The sequence below is a fragment of the Vidua macroura genome, chromosome 14 (genome assembly GCF_024509145.1).
Source record: "Vidua macroura isolate BioBank_ID:100142 chromosome 14, ASM2450914v1, whole genome shotgun sequence".
Lineage (NCBI taxonomy): Eukaryota > Metazoa > Chordata > Aves > Passeriformes > Viduidae > Vidua > Vidua macroura.
In genome coordinates, this window is record NC_071584.1 from 19,676,811 (window position 1) to 19,693,274 (window position 16,464).

Here is a 16,464-nt window from a genome sequence, read left to right on the forward strand (position 1 = left end):
TGTAAGCTACAAGTATACTTGTGGAGTACCAGACCAAATGCTGTAACCCTTAATGAAATGAGACAGGGTCAAAAAATGAAGTGCCTGTTGCTTTTGTGTCATGGGCTCACAGGGTAGTGATGGTTGGAAGCACCTCAGAGCTGTGATATGTTTGACTTCACTTGTGTGTGGTATTTTATTTAAATTCTAGATGCCTGTGTGGACAAAGCTAAAGTAGAAGAGAGTGAAAAGAAAGCAGCAGAATTTTCCAGGAAGGTAAGTCCTGCTCATGGTGTGGAACAGAATCCTGACAGGAGCACAGTCAGCTTGTTTCCCAGCTGAAACTGAGAAAGAGTGGCTCTCACTATTCCACTTGTTGCTCTCCTGTCCTGAAATAGTCATAATTAAATAACTTAAGTGCAGGCATAACCTTAAAAAAGTGAATGAATGTACAATATTAGCTGCAGTAGACTGAAGTTCATGATTATGGAGATGTGTATTGAAATAATTCCAAATTTTGGTATTTTTTTGCTGGTCTGGTCTATTAGGCATTTTCAGGCCAAATAGCAGAACATGTTCTTGAACATGATGATTGCAGATTTAATTTTTAATGAATTTAAACTTGCTGCAATAGATGTATACTCGAGTTTGGTTTGAGAAGTCTGCAGTGTTCTCTTGGAGGGAAAAACCTGTACTGAATAGCTGGATTTGGGTGGCTCTCTGTCATTGCCTTGTTGATGGAAGAAATTGTGGTACCAAAAGTGAACGTGTTAAAAAAAATTCTGCTAAAAAACTTTAAAGTGCATCAATTGCTCCAGCTCTGATATTGTTCAAAGAATTCCTGGCTCTGGTGTGGCCAAAACTGGACAAACTCTCCTGTGCTGGTTTAATCTTTACAGTTTGATGAAGAGTTCACAGCTCGACAAGAGGCACAAGCAGAGCTGCAGAAACGAGAGGAGAAAATCAAAGAACTCGAGACAGAAGTCAAACAGCTCCGGACCCAGGTAATAAGGAAATATCACATTAAGTTCCACAGCTGAGTTGATTTTTTTTTTTTTTTTGAGGAGGAGTTGAAAAGAAATTGCCTCGGAATAACTTGTCTGTGTGGAGTTTGGAATGTCTGCTGTAGGTGTATTGATTTGGTTTGCAGCCAGCATAAGTTACTAAGGGTAGTTAATGGAGGTACATTTTACAAATTGTGGTATGTTCAACCTGCCATAGGTAGCTGCTTTATTAAGAAAAAAAATGCTCCTTAGGCTATAAAAGTCTTGCATCCAGCCTGATTTTTTTTTTTCCCCTGCAGGTATTTGTTTATGCTTTCACATTGCTGCTTCTGTATGTTTTGCAGAAAGTTTTTGTTTTGGAAGTGTTTATTTGGTTTTATATATATATTTTTTACTCTTACACTTTTTATAAACCTTTTTTATTTTTTTACACCAGCTTTATATCTTAGACAGGTCATTTATACCTTTTAGGAACTAGCAGATATTATTATTTAGTGCCTTTGCCTCAGTCTGGTTTCTTTTGTACTCCTTCAATGCTAGGCAAGGTCTGCCTGTTGCCTTTTTGTCTTTTTTTTTTTTTTTTTGCTGTCTTGAAGCCTGTGATCTCACTTCCTCTTTGGACACAAAGGTGGAGACACAGACACTTCTGTTCTTACTTCCTTCTTGCCAATTTTCATGTTTGTTACAAATTCCTACAAGCCAGTGTTACACTGAAATGTGACAGTCTGTTTTAACGAGTTCTGCAGCAATTGTTGCATTATAACTTGTGAGCCAAAGAAACACATTGTGCCTTGTGCCAAGTAAAAAATGTACTTTTAGTCCAATTAATTGTTAATCCTGTTTCATTGATTCGAACACAGTTCAGATTATCCAGACATGACAGGGCATTCACAGTAATGCTGACCACTGGTTAATTAACCATGTAATTCTGGTGTCTCTTCCCTTTTCCAGTGTTATACTCCCCACAGAATATGATCACACTTATTTTTAGCTGCACTCACCCCTCTGATGGTTTGACACGCTGCTGTTTCTCTTCCTTATTAATTAGTAAGAACTTATTAGAATGGATATTGTGATTACTCTTCCTCTCACCAAAGAAGCACCCTCAGGCAGATTCAAAAGCCAGCAGGACAGGCTGCATCCCTCCAGATGTCAGAATAGCTCTGAACTGGTCCTGTGACCTCTTACACTGCAATAGCTGCTCCACTGGTTGCTGGGGAGAATTTTCCAGCAGCAGATGAGTGTTGTTAAAATTCAGCATGGTTATTCTCATCTCTGATGCCCCAGCTTGCCGGGGTATCCTAAGTGGGATAAATGTTTTGTGCATTGGTAAGAAATAAAATGCTGTTCTGTTCACTTAAATGTTACTGCTACTATTAAATTTTCTTTAAAATTGAAACAATTTGTTTTTATAAAAATGCTAGGTTATTCAGTTTACTTGGCAGCTTTATGGTACATGGTATAATCTATTGTTATTGTTTCTCATTTAAATAGGAGAACAGTTGCATTTCTCACTTTCTTGAGATGCAATTGGCTAAAACCATCCTGGCTGGTTCAGCTTTGTATCAAACTGCCTCCTGTCACTGATGAAAGGAATTCCTCTGTTGTGTTCCAGGGTCCAGGCCTGACAGAAGTCCCAGGAATACCTTCAGCCCTCCCAAGTGAGAACGTCCCACCATCTCCAGCGCCTTCACTCCCTGGTGGAGCCATCCCTCCTCCTCCTCCTCTCCCTGGTGCAGCAACAATTCCTCCTCCTCCTCCTCTCCCTGGTGGAGCAACAATTCCCCCACCACCTCCCCTTCCAGGTGGAGCAGTAATCCCTCCACCACCTCCCCTTCCAGGTGGAGCAGTAATCCCTCCACCACCTCCCCTGCCGGGTGGAGCAGCAATCCCTCCACCACCTCCATTACCTGGTGCATCCTTTCCCCCACCGCCCCCTCCTCTGCCAGGTGGAGCCATCCCACCGCCCCCTCCTCTGCCAGGTGTGCCCCCACCTCCCCCTCTGCCCGGGGGAGCAGGGCCTCCTCCTCCTCCTCCTCTGCCTGGAGGAGCAGGGCCTCCTCCTCCTCCTCCTCTGCCCGGGGGAGCAGTCCCTCCCCCGCCGCCTTTCGGGGGGCCCCCGCTGCCGCCCCCTCTGGGAGGGGCTCTCTTTGCCCCCTTCCCGGTGGTGCCAGCATTGCCACACGGGATGAAGGAGAAGAAGAAGTATAAGCTGGAGGTGTCGATGAAGAGAATCAACTGGTCAAAGGTACGGCAGCAGGCGTGGGGATGGTGTTCCTTCCCCTCCTGCACTGCACAGAGGGGCTTGGTACCCTGTGGCGATGGATTTTTAAATGAGATTCATCTTGGCAGAGCTCCTTGTTGTACCAGGTGTCCCAGGAAGCCAGCTTACATTGTATCAGGTGCAGTGAACATCAAGAGCAGCTTTGCATCACGTTCTATCTAAATATACATTTATCTCCAAACCGTTCTAAAGCAGCTTTCACACATACCTAGCAAGGCAAACCAACTTCAGCTTTTTAAATTCGTGACGTTTAATGTTGCTGTGAGCTCAGAGATTGCTGATATCAGGCTTTAAAGTTACTTGTTGATTATTTTTCCCAGGTATTTATTGGTTGTTCTCAGTTAGTGATGTGCTGGAGCAGGGCTGTGGCCACTGGGAGGAGCCATGGGACTGCTCAAGGGAAACGTTTGGGCATCATGAGTTTCCAGTGTCTTAGCTTGATTGTATTTCATCACATCTAATTTTTAAAACCATCTTAAAACCTAAGCATTATTTGAGCAGTAAAGTGAAGCACAATCTGATTTGCAAGTGAACCCTTAAAGCAGTTCCCAGTTATTCTTTGCCTCTCAGTATATCCAGTCCCTCTAACAGGAGAACTTGTACAAACATCCAGATGTGTGCTGGGGTGTGTTGTTTTAAACCCCCTTTTTGATCAGTGTAGCCACTGCTCCTTCCATATAAAAAAAAATAATGTGGAGAATTAGATAATTGCAGCTGTTATCAAGATTAAATAATTGCATTCTAAAGTTGTGGTTGGCAGTTTTTTAGTGGTATAAAATATGACAGATATGTTGATGTTTGATGTAGGAAAAAGTACCAAAATCACCAAATCATCAAGGCAAATGAAAGGACTTTTATATATTCCATGCTGTGTAGTTCCTCTAAATTCTGAGTGGTCAAAAGGCTTTGAGGTAATGAAAGAGCAGAATAGTCCCACCAGTCTTGGAGGAGGAATCCAGAAGGTTGAGAGAGAGCCTGTGTGGAAATGCATAGCATGCCAATTTATAGTTTCTTTTGGCAGAAGAATTAATGCTTCGATTATTTTAAATGATTTCAAAATATTTGGAGATGTGCTCAAACAATCTGAAAGTGTATCTAAGGGCTGTAGTTTAAAAACAGACTTTCAATATATTTAACTAGAATGATACAAAACAGCCCGCCATGGTTTTAGAATATTAATTGAAATAAATTTTAAAATCAGTTTGAAAATCTTTACTTTTTCTGTAATTCTTATAAACCACGTAAAAGGATAAGTGATAACTTTCCTTCTTCATTGTGGGAGGAGGAATTGAGTGTCTTGGGGAGAAAGGACAGGATCAGGATGCACTGCAGGGGTTTTGTAACTGTGGGACATAGACTGCTGTCCTGAAAGCATGGAGAGAAGCAAGCTTTTATTTTATAATACATATTGGTGATTGCAGCCAATTGCATTGTGATCAGTTCCACTGGGGAATTTGTGGGAATAATTTCTGAAGTGTCTCTGTGAACACTGGCTGTGACAATGGGAAGGAGCTGCAGATGGACGCTTTGCTTAAGAGCTCTGGGAACAGTGCCAGAGATCTCCTGCCTACTGAGAAAGTGGAAAGTCTGTTTGATCATCACTTTTAAGGAGCCATCATTTGAGAAATAAAATTCTTACTGTTTCATTTAGTCCCTTTTGCTGTAACTGTCTTCCCCATTAGTGTTGGATTAAGGTAGTTTTTTAAAATGTCTTCCCTGGAGCTGCTGGTAAAGCAGGGCTGAAAGGTGGAGGACCAGGGTTTTGCAGGGAAATTGGAGTGAGGCTGACAAATGCAGTATTGCTAAATTCCCTGCATATCATCTTAAATAGCCCTTGGAAATTATCTGGCATTTAAACAAACTTATAAACAATAATAATGTGTTCAAAGCTGTTAGAGGAACCTATTTTGAAAACAGAACAGCAGTTCTGAGTCATACATGAAGAGTCAAGTTGTCTTTCAGCTTCTGAATTGCAGAGCATTTTCTTCCTTTAGTGTAGCCAGTAGAGAGCTCATCCTGAGTCTCTGCAAGGTCCCCATGGCCAGTTCATTTCCTGGCAAGTTGTTCCATACAGTTCTCAGCTAGCAGGGAAAAGAAGTGCTGAAGAGTTGGGGAACTCTCTAGAAAGTAATCAAGAGAGAGCTAGAACACTTTGAAAAGCCAGCTCTGTTATTAGTTCTGTTTGGAAAACTTGCTGAGTGGGAGAAGTGCACAAAGGCCATTTGTGGCCAGAGGGCAGCTCAGCTCAGCTCACCGTGCTTGTGCAGGAACAGCAGGGAGAGAACATCCCAGAACGGGGCTGAGCTTCATCAGCCCAATTCTCCCAGAGCTTCTGTAGCATTTATTTTAACTTGGCTGTTGAAAACACTCCTAATTGACTCTGGAGATGCTGTTTTTCTTTCAGATCGAGCCTCAAGAAATAGGAGAAAACAGCTTTTGGGTAAAAGCTGAAGAAGATAAATTTGAAGACCCGGAGCTGTTTGCAAAATTGGCACTTACCTTTGGAACCCAAATGAAAGGTACATTCTTACTTTGCTCTTTATTGTGCTTTTATTAAGTTTAAAACTGTGTAATGGCAGTTTCTTTTATGCTTTGTGCAATACCATGGAATTCATTTGATGGTTTTATAGCAGGAAGATGATTTAAAACATATATTAAGCATAACAGTCTATTACAAGAATTGCTCCCCCTTCACTTTACAGCATGAGGGGAGGAACCTTTTTGCAATAATACCTTTTAAAAGTTCACTGTATGTTGCAGACTGATGTGAGTTTTCTTTTAATGAAATTATAATTAAATTTACATTCTGATCCTAAAATCATGTTTATTTGCATTATTATTCCTAGCTGAGAATTTCTGGGATAAGAACAGCAATTTTTACTAACACAGTGTTAAAAAAAGATTAACTCAGGAAGGGCTCTCAGAGGACTGTAATGAACTATTTCTTGAGTAGATTCCTTGAATTATTTCTGAATAATTCTTTTTGAAACCTCTTCAAAGAGTTGGTCATGGCTGTGTTTTTCAATATTTTCCTGTGGTTTTCAGTATATTCCTTTCAGTAGTCAGTGAATTTAAACCATTAGAATTCTCCTTTTGTAGCACACCTTGGAACCACTTTCTGGTCTAAATGTTCAGCTATTCCATGCAGTAATTTAAAAGCATCCTTTGCAGTAATTTAACTTTTTTTTCCATGCCCAAGTTGGATGACTCTTGGTTCTTAGCACTGCAGGGAGGTTAAAATGATGTGGAGTTGGTCACTTCCTTTGGTGTGACAGGAAGACCTTTAAGGGAAGGAATGCCCAGCAGCAGATGACAGAATGGCATGAGCCCCTTCTTAATGAAAAGGACAAACTTCTGCCTTGAGCTGAATTCTTTCACCAGAAATCTGAAGAAATGTTTCAGAATTCCTGAAAAGCTTCTTCGTTAAAAATGCTGAAAAAACCCTCTTGAAATGTTGACATAGCTGACAGCTTCCAATGAGAAGAAATTCTTGTTGACATACTTGCACAGTTGTAAAACTAGGAACAACAGAAACTCCTCAAATAGCTTAGTGTACTGATAGCCTTGCAGATATTTTTCCTTGTTTGGTTCTCACTTAATGGTTGTAGAAAATAAGATGCCATAGCAAAGGATGCACATTAAAAATGCTGCTGCACAGTACTCAGAATATGAAAATCTTACTTGGCCGACTCCTGCAGAAAGGCAGAGTTGTCTGAGTTCAAAGGTTTTTTAAACTTGAGAACCTACTGGATGTCAAAAAGACTCTTGGAGCGTTTAGTTGCAGCACAGACCCAAAGAATTGCATGCCAGAAGCAACTTTTTTCCTGCAGCTGCTATCTGCAAAGGGAAACACAGAATGATGTTCACTGTTCTTCCTCCCTTTTTACCTTAAGCAGCTCCATAATGTCCCAAATGCTTATTTCAGGCATCATCTGGGATCAATTTCCCTCTTGCTTTATTCCCATTTCATGAGGTGGTCTCCAAGTACATTACAGGAGAGTGATAAAAAGCCAACTAGAAATGCAAGTGATATTCTCTCAGGAGCTCAGTCAGCATGTAAAACAAACAAAGGCATGAGTGGAAGCAAACTGACAATTGCCAAAAGCAGTTTGGATGACTTAGTGTTTACTGTCTTGTATTCTGTGGAATTTTGGAATGCCAGTGGGAATGGTAACTGAAGTGAAAGAACTGGTGGTGTGCACATTTATTAAAAATTTGTCATTTATAAGTTGCAGCGCTGAAATTTGATTAAACCTCTGAATGCTATTCATGATTCTTTGGTACAATGAGAAAAACACTTGGGGATTTTTTTTCTCATGTAGCATAGTTTTGGTTTAGGATACTCCAAAAATGACTTAATGTTGGCTATCACTAGGCTGTCAGCTGCCTTCTGTTTGAGTGCTGTCTGCTTTAGAGGAATGCAGCCAGAGCTGAAGGGGTGTGGTACTTCTGGGGAGAAATATTGTTGTGAAGTTTAATAATTTTTGCATATTATATTACTATCCAGTGGAGCTACACATCTCAGGAAACCTGGGCTACTGCTTTTTGATGGAGTTGGGGGTGTGTATGATTTAATTATGTAGAATGTCCTAAAACCCCCAACAACTGAAATTAACAGTTTAAAATAAGTTAGTTTAAAGTAGGTTCTTGCCAAGAACCTACTGAAATCCTCAAAATCATTTAAGCAGGTCATTTTATGGCAAGCACTCTTTTACCAAATGTTGCTTTTGTCCCTTAGCTGATATGAAATTTTCTCTCTGGCCACCAGCAGAGGGGAGAGCACCAGCAGCACTGTCATGTCTTCAGTGCTTGCTGGAATATGATGTCAGAAAGCTCCTATTTAATTGATGGGATGTTAAATCCATGTAGAATTGAATGCTGAAGTGTCTCCTGACAGGTGCAGGTAGAGGCTGCAGTGCTGTGACCCTGCAGCCAGGCTGTGACACGTGCCACACTCAGGACTGTGACAATACTCACTGCTGGGCCTGCTGCTATCCAAATCATTTCTCACTGGTTGATTGATGGTCTAATTGCAAAACACTGCAAAGCAAGTTAATGCCTTCTCCCTAAAGGATCATGTTAATTTCTGCCTCTTGTAATTTAGGTTGTGTATTTTGCCAGTCAAGAATGATAGTAGTGCTCTGAAGAAATTAATTATGTGTACAGTAGGTCTGTAAAGGTAGTAATTAGTACATAATAGTCTGTAACTACTGGGATTGTTCCAATACAGAATTCATTATCCATCCAACTTGCCTCAAGGGAAAACTTCTCCATCAGGGTTCTGTTGCTTTACAATTAGACTTTTAAAATACAACTCAACAATCCTTTTCATATGTTTTCAAAACTGAAGTAAGGTCTTAATAGCTGAGTTGTGTTTTTTGCATTATGGGAATTTGAGTGGGAAGGGACAAGAGAAAAGACAAACTTCCATGTAAGCTGTGATTGAACAAAACATGAACAAAGTGTTCAGGTTTTGATTTTATATGTATAATGTGTATAATGTATATGATATGTACATAAATAATGTGTATAAAGAATATATGATAGGTCAGTGCACCATTAAACTTGAAAGAAAACTCTTTGCATTCATTTGCATTTGGGACTTAGAAATACAAGGAGCAGCAATTAGTACTTTTAGAAAATGGCTTTGAGTTTGCTATGCTGAGAAGCCCAGATCTAATTCATCAGAGAACTTCAACATTTGCAAGCTTTCAGTGGGTCCAGCTGTGGGCAGATTTCCTCTAAGACAGCTGCATTTGTAGGTGTGAGGCAGCAGGACTCAGCTGAATGCAGAAATCTCTGCTGTTTGCAGGGCTGTGTTGCACTAGCTCAGCTGCTTTGTCAACAGAAAGAGGAGCAAAAACCTCTGAACTCACCAGGAATTTGCTTCAGGATTGCAAACTGCAGGTGGCTCCCTTGGTCTGCTGATGATTCAGGCTGAGTTTGTTTGGTTCCTTGCCCTCCTCAGCCTCTCCCTTGCAGAAGGGTGGGAATGAAAAGCAGAGGAGGATCAGCTGTGCTGTGTAGGGTCACCCGGGGCTGTGTGGCAGAGGAATTTCATTTCCTTGGGTTGCACGCCTAGGTCATCACTCTTCATATCTGTTTCACACAGAAGTGCAGCAGATTGGTTTGTTTTCATCTCTGGATGTATTTGAAATGGTTGTTTTTCAGCAACAGAATAAAGTACCATAAAGGAGTGAGTTATTAGTTTACTATTTTTCACTTTCCTTTTCTTCTCCACTGGATTTATCCAGTAGGTAAACTCTCAAACTCAAGGGTGAAAAAAGCTTTGCATGGTTTAAACAAACTGCTGCCTGGAATTATTACCATCTAGCATAGATTTATGTATGTATATCTCTGTATTTTGATATATTTTATATACATTTTTTAAATTATTAAATGCTTAGAGTTATTTTACAGTCCATGTCTTATTTCCAGAGCATCAGGACCCATTTCATTCATCTCTGGACAACAGGACTGATATGAGTATAGTGTTCAGAAAGGTGTAAAAGAAAGCAAAAGTTCCAATTGGGAGAAAAATATTATAAATATTAGTTCTGAATCTTTTATTTCAAATAGCATTTTAATGCACTCACCTTTCAATAACTTAATTTCTGTGTCAAAGGTAGTTTGTAATATGGAGTCACTAAGAAAACATAATTTATTTTGAAAAAACATACCATGTAAAATACATGTCCTGTTGGTGTGACCTACTAACTGTAGTTGTTTTCATCATATGACAGTGAATGAAGAATATCCCAGGTTAAAAAATAAAATCTATTTAGACTTTTTCAGAAGTTAGGCTCAGTGTCAGTTGTGCTATTTTTGTTTGTCTTCTTTTCCTGTAACATCTTACCTAAATAACACTTTCAGAATGCTCATGCTTTAGGGTTGGGCAGAGGCAGGAATTTCAGTGCAGGTCTCAGTGTGGCACACTTTGATTGTGTCTCTTAGGACTCTGCTTTTCAAACTTTGTGGTAGATTCCTAAGGGGGAAGAACCAAGAGGGATGGCTCAGATGGATGCATTTTTCCTATCTCCAGTTTGTTGTTCCTGGAACTTGCTTGCTTTACATCTGCAGCAGAGTTGGAGTTTTTTCAGAGCATTGTTGTTCCATAAGAGGGTTCTGAGAGAGAAGTTTGGACATTCTTAATCAGCATTACAGAAAGAACTGCAATAATTGCACCTTCAGAAAAACAAATACAAACAGCCCGTGTGTGAATTAAATTGCATTCAGATGAAGAGACAGGTGGGAAATAGTTGGAGGTCTGGGCTGTTTGAAGGCTGCTATCATTATTCATGGATTGCTTGGAGGTACAGCATAATGTATTCCCCACAATTCCTGGAGAAATGGAGTTCATTTCAGAATCAGCATTCTGTCTGTTCTGAATCCAGGTCAGATGCTCTAACGTGGAGGCCAATCCTTCAGTTTTACTCTAATTGGCAGTGCTTAACCCTTTTGGAACATCACTGGGACAGGTGAGAGCTCCCTACTGGAGGCTTGAGGAGCAAGGGTCTGAACTGAGGAATCCTGCTGGTTCCTGAGTGGCTGCAGTGACTGCAGGTACAAACGGATTATCCGCCTGCCTTGTCAGTGCCACGTGGCAAACGGAGATTGGAGAGGCTCTCCTGTGTGTGTGTGCCTGCTGCAAGGCCATCTTTTGGTTAAGAAATCTCTGGCACTGAAAAATTCCTGAAAAATACTAGTGACAAAGCCCCTGCTGCTCAGATTTTCAAGTTTCAATTAGTAATTTTGTCAGAAAGCTTCACCAGAAGAATTTAAAGGGAATTTAAATAGAATTGGAGTGGGGACAGACATGTATTGTCTAAAAAAAACTCTTTTATGTATTTATAACAATGTTGTGACTGAGTTGTCTTAGTAATGTGTTATATTTTAGGTGGTTGCTCACAGAGCTCTTGTATTAATTTGTTATACCTCGACTCTCAGAATATGAAAATGAAAATCTTGAAGAGGAAAGATGGAACAGCAGTTGTGACTATAAGGAAAAGCCAAGGGGAGGTGAACTCTTAAAGGCATTGAGTTTTTCCTACAAAGGAAATGGGTTCTGTGGATTTTTTTCCAACCTTTAAAGTGTTGGAGGTTCCCATTAGGGAGGTGTGAGAATCACTGCTGGTGACACACAGAGAAACATTCATTACCCACACGTTCCAGGAGTCTGGAATTCCACTGTGTGATAACTCTGCTAGTGGTTGGTACCTTCTGTACCTCCTCCATGCCTCGCTCTTCTCAGGAGCTGGAGCTTTGGTGTGGATGAGCTTGCTAAAATCCAGCAGGGGAAGAAAGGCAGCTCTGCATTCCCAACTGTCTGATTGAGGCTGGGTGATGCAGTGCTCAAATAAAGCCCAGCACATTTAATGAGAGCTGAGGACAGAGACACATGTACTGGCACTGCAGAGACAGGGATTGTGTACAAAGACTAATTAGCATGAAATATGAATACATTCATGAAGTAGTCTTGATCTATAATGCTCTTACAGAGAGTATTTTTTTTTTCTATGAATTCGATGAAAAAGAAATTCAGAAGTTGAATTGAAAAAAGAATCTGTGTTGATCTGCAAAAAGCAATGGGGTTTGTTTGTTTTTAAACAAACAGAAATCTATATTCCTAGAATAAAACCCCTTCTGTATGAATAAATAAAGAGATTAGACTGAGAAGAATGCTTTCTCTAATGTCAAAACAGAAAAAATAACCTGCAAAAGATGCTCCTCTTCAAGTATACAACTGCATTTTTCATGGGAATTTAGGTTAGATATTCTAAAAATCTATTTAATGTGAATCTAGTTACTCTCAACATGAAGTGTTCAAGGCCAGGTTGGATGGAGCTCTGAGCAACCCTAGTGGAAGGTGTCCCTGCCCATGGCAGGGCTTGGAACAAGATGATCTTTAAGGTCCCTTCCAACCCAAACCATTCAGTGATTAGATGATGAAATCATTCTGTGGATTTGGCAGCAATCCTTTGTTCAGTGAGCTGTTAGGATTATCCACTGTGGCAATTCTCCTCGAGCCTGGCTTCTGTTTGATGTGCAGGAATTGATATCTGTAAATGTACATGAAATACACTGCTCATGAGTTGGAGGTCACTTCTGGGTCTGTGTTCAGGAGCTCTGTGCAGAATGGTTTTGAAACCATTCCTTTTGCCCTCTGATGTGGTTGGAGCTGTGGATAGATTTTCTGGCAGTGTTGGTAAAGGAAACTCCAGCTGAGTGTTCCAGTGCAGGTTCTTCAGCTGAACATTGGCTGGGAATTTGTGACCTGAGTGAAGTACGGCAGAATAAAAAGTCTAGAGGAAAGGATGGAGAGCAGACCAGCTACTTACCAGGACAGTTGGTTCTGACTATTAAATAGATTGTGCACCAATATTTCACTCTGCTGAAAACTTCCAGCAGAGTTCTGGGAATAACAATGTATTTGCTTAAATAAATAAAACCCCACTGTAAACAAAGCTGTGGTTATAAGGAAAATTTATGGACTTACTTGTAAAATAGTTCTTTCCAGGCTGCATTAAAGAGCTGCCCCCTGCATCTTTCAGCAGAACCATGGTTAGCACATCCTGCATTTCCTCCTAAATCTACTTTCTATCAAAAGAAATAGAATGTGGATTTTTTTTTTTCCTGCAGAAGCATAAACTGACAAATGTGTTTGATTCATGGCCTGGTTTCAGTTGCTCACTGTGCTGACCTGCAGTGATTCTGTGTTTGTAGAAAAATTATGCCCTCTCCATGGATTTTATGTTTTATGTGCAAAACTGTTTTTTCCTTTCTTATTGCTGACCAAAAAACCCCAAAAATGTCATCTGCTCTTGACATGGACCATTTCTCTGAGTGATAGTTGCTTCACCTGTAATGCTGTTCCAGGCTGCTTGGGACAGAATAGCTGCTATTGCAAGAATTTCTGCCATTTATAGTAGAGCAAGGACAGTTCTGTTACCTACATGAATAAGGGTTCTTTGGAGGAAGATACATTCAAAAGCTATCTAAAGGATTAAAAGTTAACAATCATGCTATTAAGTTTCTGAATTCAATGAGAAATTGAAAATACTAGGTGCATAGGCATTAGTACAGATAATAACAAAAGTATCAGCTTTTTGAGTTACTTATTAATCATCTTAAATGGATGTAAAGCCATAATTACAATTCTCTATATTTTGGGTCTTGTGCAACATGAGAAACTGAAATATCTCTGAAACTTCTTCCTTTCAGGTGCTTTATTCTGTTCTGTCAGGTGGGAATGTATGTGATTGTTGTAGAATTCTACTACTGAATAATTTCCCACTGTGAAAAGTCCATGGCTTAAAGGGTCTCTAAAAGCAAGAAGCCTGCATGGTAAAAGTCAGTGTGGAATTATCATTAAGTTGCACATTCTGAGTGGGAGTACCTGTGGAGTAAATGTCAAGGTTTTCTTTGACATTTTTTTCTTGTTTCATTGAGGACTTGGATCATTAGCACAGAGAGACTGCCTTCTTAACGAATCACTCCAGCCAAATTTGGCTTGTGTTGGTCATATGAAAGGTAAGCAGAGCACAGGTGCTAAATGCAGGATGTGCAGTGGATCCTGCCTGCACAGTGTGCTGAGGTGAGCAGTGGAGCCTGCGTTGCTGCTGAAGGTGAGAGGCTGGGAGCTGTGTGTTCTGCACTATTTTTAGTCTGCTACAATGCAAGCAGCCTAATTTAGTACCCTGCAGGTCCCCTAGGACTAATGCTGTGATGTGGCAATAATTTATCTTGTGTGTCTTGAAGGCAGATAATCATTGCCCGTGTGTTCTCTGAGCACCTGGGTGTGTTCACAACACTTTGGGGTACCTGGGCCCCAAGAAAGCCTTTCCAAGGTGAATCTAGGGTGGTGGTAACACACACAACCATCCAAGGCTGACTTCAGGCTGGTTCAGCCCTGGATTTCATCTTCAGCAGGTGACTGAGGGCAGCTGCTCAGTCTCAAGAGCAAATACATGTTAATGTATATTAAATGTCTGCTGCTGGATGTACACAGAATCGATTAAACAGAGATACTTCTCAGCTGCCAGCAGCTGATGTTTTTTTCCAAGCCAGAGGTCACATCTTTACACACAGTAAAGTCTTCATTGTGTTTTGTCTTCAGTGAACTCAGGATCTTTCAGCATTTATAACCTGTGCCATTGCACTTCTCTGTGTTTCAGACAGATGTGTTGTTCTGCAGAGTTTTAACCCTCCTGCTTCTGGTCATTGTGGTTTCCTGCCTCCTTTTTTTCTCATTGAAAGTCTCATTAATAGCTAATTTGTATTTATTTCTCTGTGTTTTCAGAGACTGCCCAAAGGGGCAGACCCAAATAGTGCATGACCCAGAGAAGACACAGTAAAACACCCATCTGGCCATCACCCAGAAATGATCAGTGGGTCCACCCCATTTGCTGAGGGGTGGCTGTACTCAGATGTGGTTGTCACCAAGTGCCTGCCTGGCTGTTTGTTCCTCAGAGTGACACCAGAATGCCACAAACGCTGTCCCAGGATATTGGAGCTGTTGGGATGACCTTGTTAAGGTGGTGCCTGCTCAGAGGGATGGGGCCAAGGGGCAGTGCATCTTCCCTGTGCCTGTGTGGGGTCTGTTCCCTCTGATGGGGCTGCTCCACCCCACAGGACTCTGCTCCAGGGGCTGCAGGAGCCCTGTCCCAGCGTTGGTGAGGCTGAAGGGGCTGCAGCCTCCCTGCAGCTCATTGCATTTACTTGGTGCCGTCCACCACAATGCCACAGTCCTAAACATTTGTTTATGGAGGACTAATTTCCCAGCATTTTATCCTTATTTCTATTGATCAAGCTATCAAAGCTCTGCTTACCAGTCAACCTCATGGAGTGCTGAATTTTACTGCTGGAATTAATGGACTCTATTAAGGCAGATCATTTGCCAATTATTTTTAATATGATCCTTTTACCCTGTGAAGTTCTGCTTTGGCCCTGATGCCTATGAAAGCTTCTTTTTGAATTCTGTAGGTTCATTATAACAATAAATAACAGATAATCTTTCTTTTTTTTTTTTTTTTAACTCCAAATGGGAGAATAGAATTCTTTTAACTAAACATAAAATTAAATTTCTTGTGCACTAAGTCAGTGGAAATGTAACATTTTATATTTGATTGTAGGGCAGAGTGTATAACCAGGGTGGGCTACATTACACTAAAAAGCCAAGCTATTTGGAATTCAGTATGTTTATGTATTTTGCATGCATGTTTATTTAAAACCTTGTTGATAGAGCAATGCTCTAAAAAGGAAGAGAATACTAAAATGTCTGTTTGGACATGTGTATTTTACTTAGTGTTTCAATAGTTAGGATTGTTAAATGTCAGATATCACAGTGATAGAAGAAATTGATTTATCACTTCATTTTTACTAACATTTTAGTGTGTTCCATTAAGCACCAATATCTAATTAACTGTATAAAAGGATTTTTGGATCTTGGGATGTTAGCTTCATAATGTGGAAGGTTCCTTTGGAAAATGTGATTCCCATAAGTGTGTTTGTTTGTGAAGGTGAGCTTTTTATGGGCTTCATCAAGGGGAACAGTAGGTGAACTAATAATTTAAAAGATATCTATTTATTAGACTTCTTACAGTAATAAAAGAAAATGAGTTTGTTAGAATCTTGGTAAAATATGACAGCAGTTTAATGACTTTCTTTTTCTGAGTCTTGACACTTTTTTTTTTTTAACTTTTGAGAATTGAATGGATAAAAAACTCATCAGAATCTGGGAAATAATTACAGCTGTCCTGTCTGTTTGGTGGTGATGGTGGCCTGATGTCAGAGGAAAAAATATAGCTGGGCCATGTGGCTGTTGAAATTAGAAATGCTATTATGGGCAGCATTTTATTTACACAGGCAAACATCTTCTCTCCCCCACATGAAAACTTCCTGTGGGAGTTCAGAAATGCAGGGATGGCTCTCCTGGGCCAGGCACAAAGCGGATGCACAGTCCTGAGCCCTTCTTTGTTGCCCTGATTTTTAAAAGTATTAAGTTTTCTTTTATAGCTCTTTTCAAAGTTTTAAAGTTCTCATAAAACTTCTTTAGCCTTCTAATAATGTTTACATATTTGAGAGTCAAAGTTCCCACACAATTTGATGTATAAATAGAATAGTTCACATATTTCTCTGTAGGTAGAGAAAAATAATGAATTGATTTTTAACCCGTGTAGTTAAAGTAGTAATTCCATC

At 40.3% G+C, this 16,464-nt stretch overlaps 1 protein-coding gene across 1 annotated transcript in view; it reads left to right on the forward strand.

Annotated features, from left to right (window-relative positions):
* The window catches only part of DIAPH2 (diaphanous related formin 2), a 174,623-nt gene that overhangs the window by 36,219 nt on the left and 121,940 nt on the right, over positions 1-16,464 (forward strand). The window contains exons 15-18 of the mRNA XM_053989875.1: positions 191-255; positions 879-983; positions 2,599-3,231; positions 5,672-5,786. Of these exons, the coding sequence (XP_053845850.1) occupies positions 191-255; positions 879-983; positions 2,599-3,231; positions 5,672-5,786 (918 nt within the window). The remainder of the gene's footprint in view (positions 1-190; positions 256-878; positions 984-2,598; positions 3,232-5,671; positions 5,787-16,464) is intronic.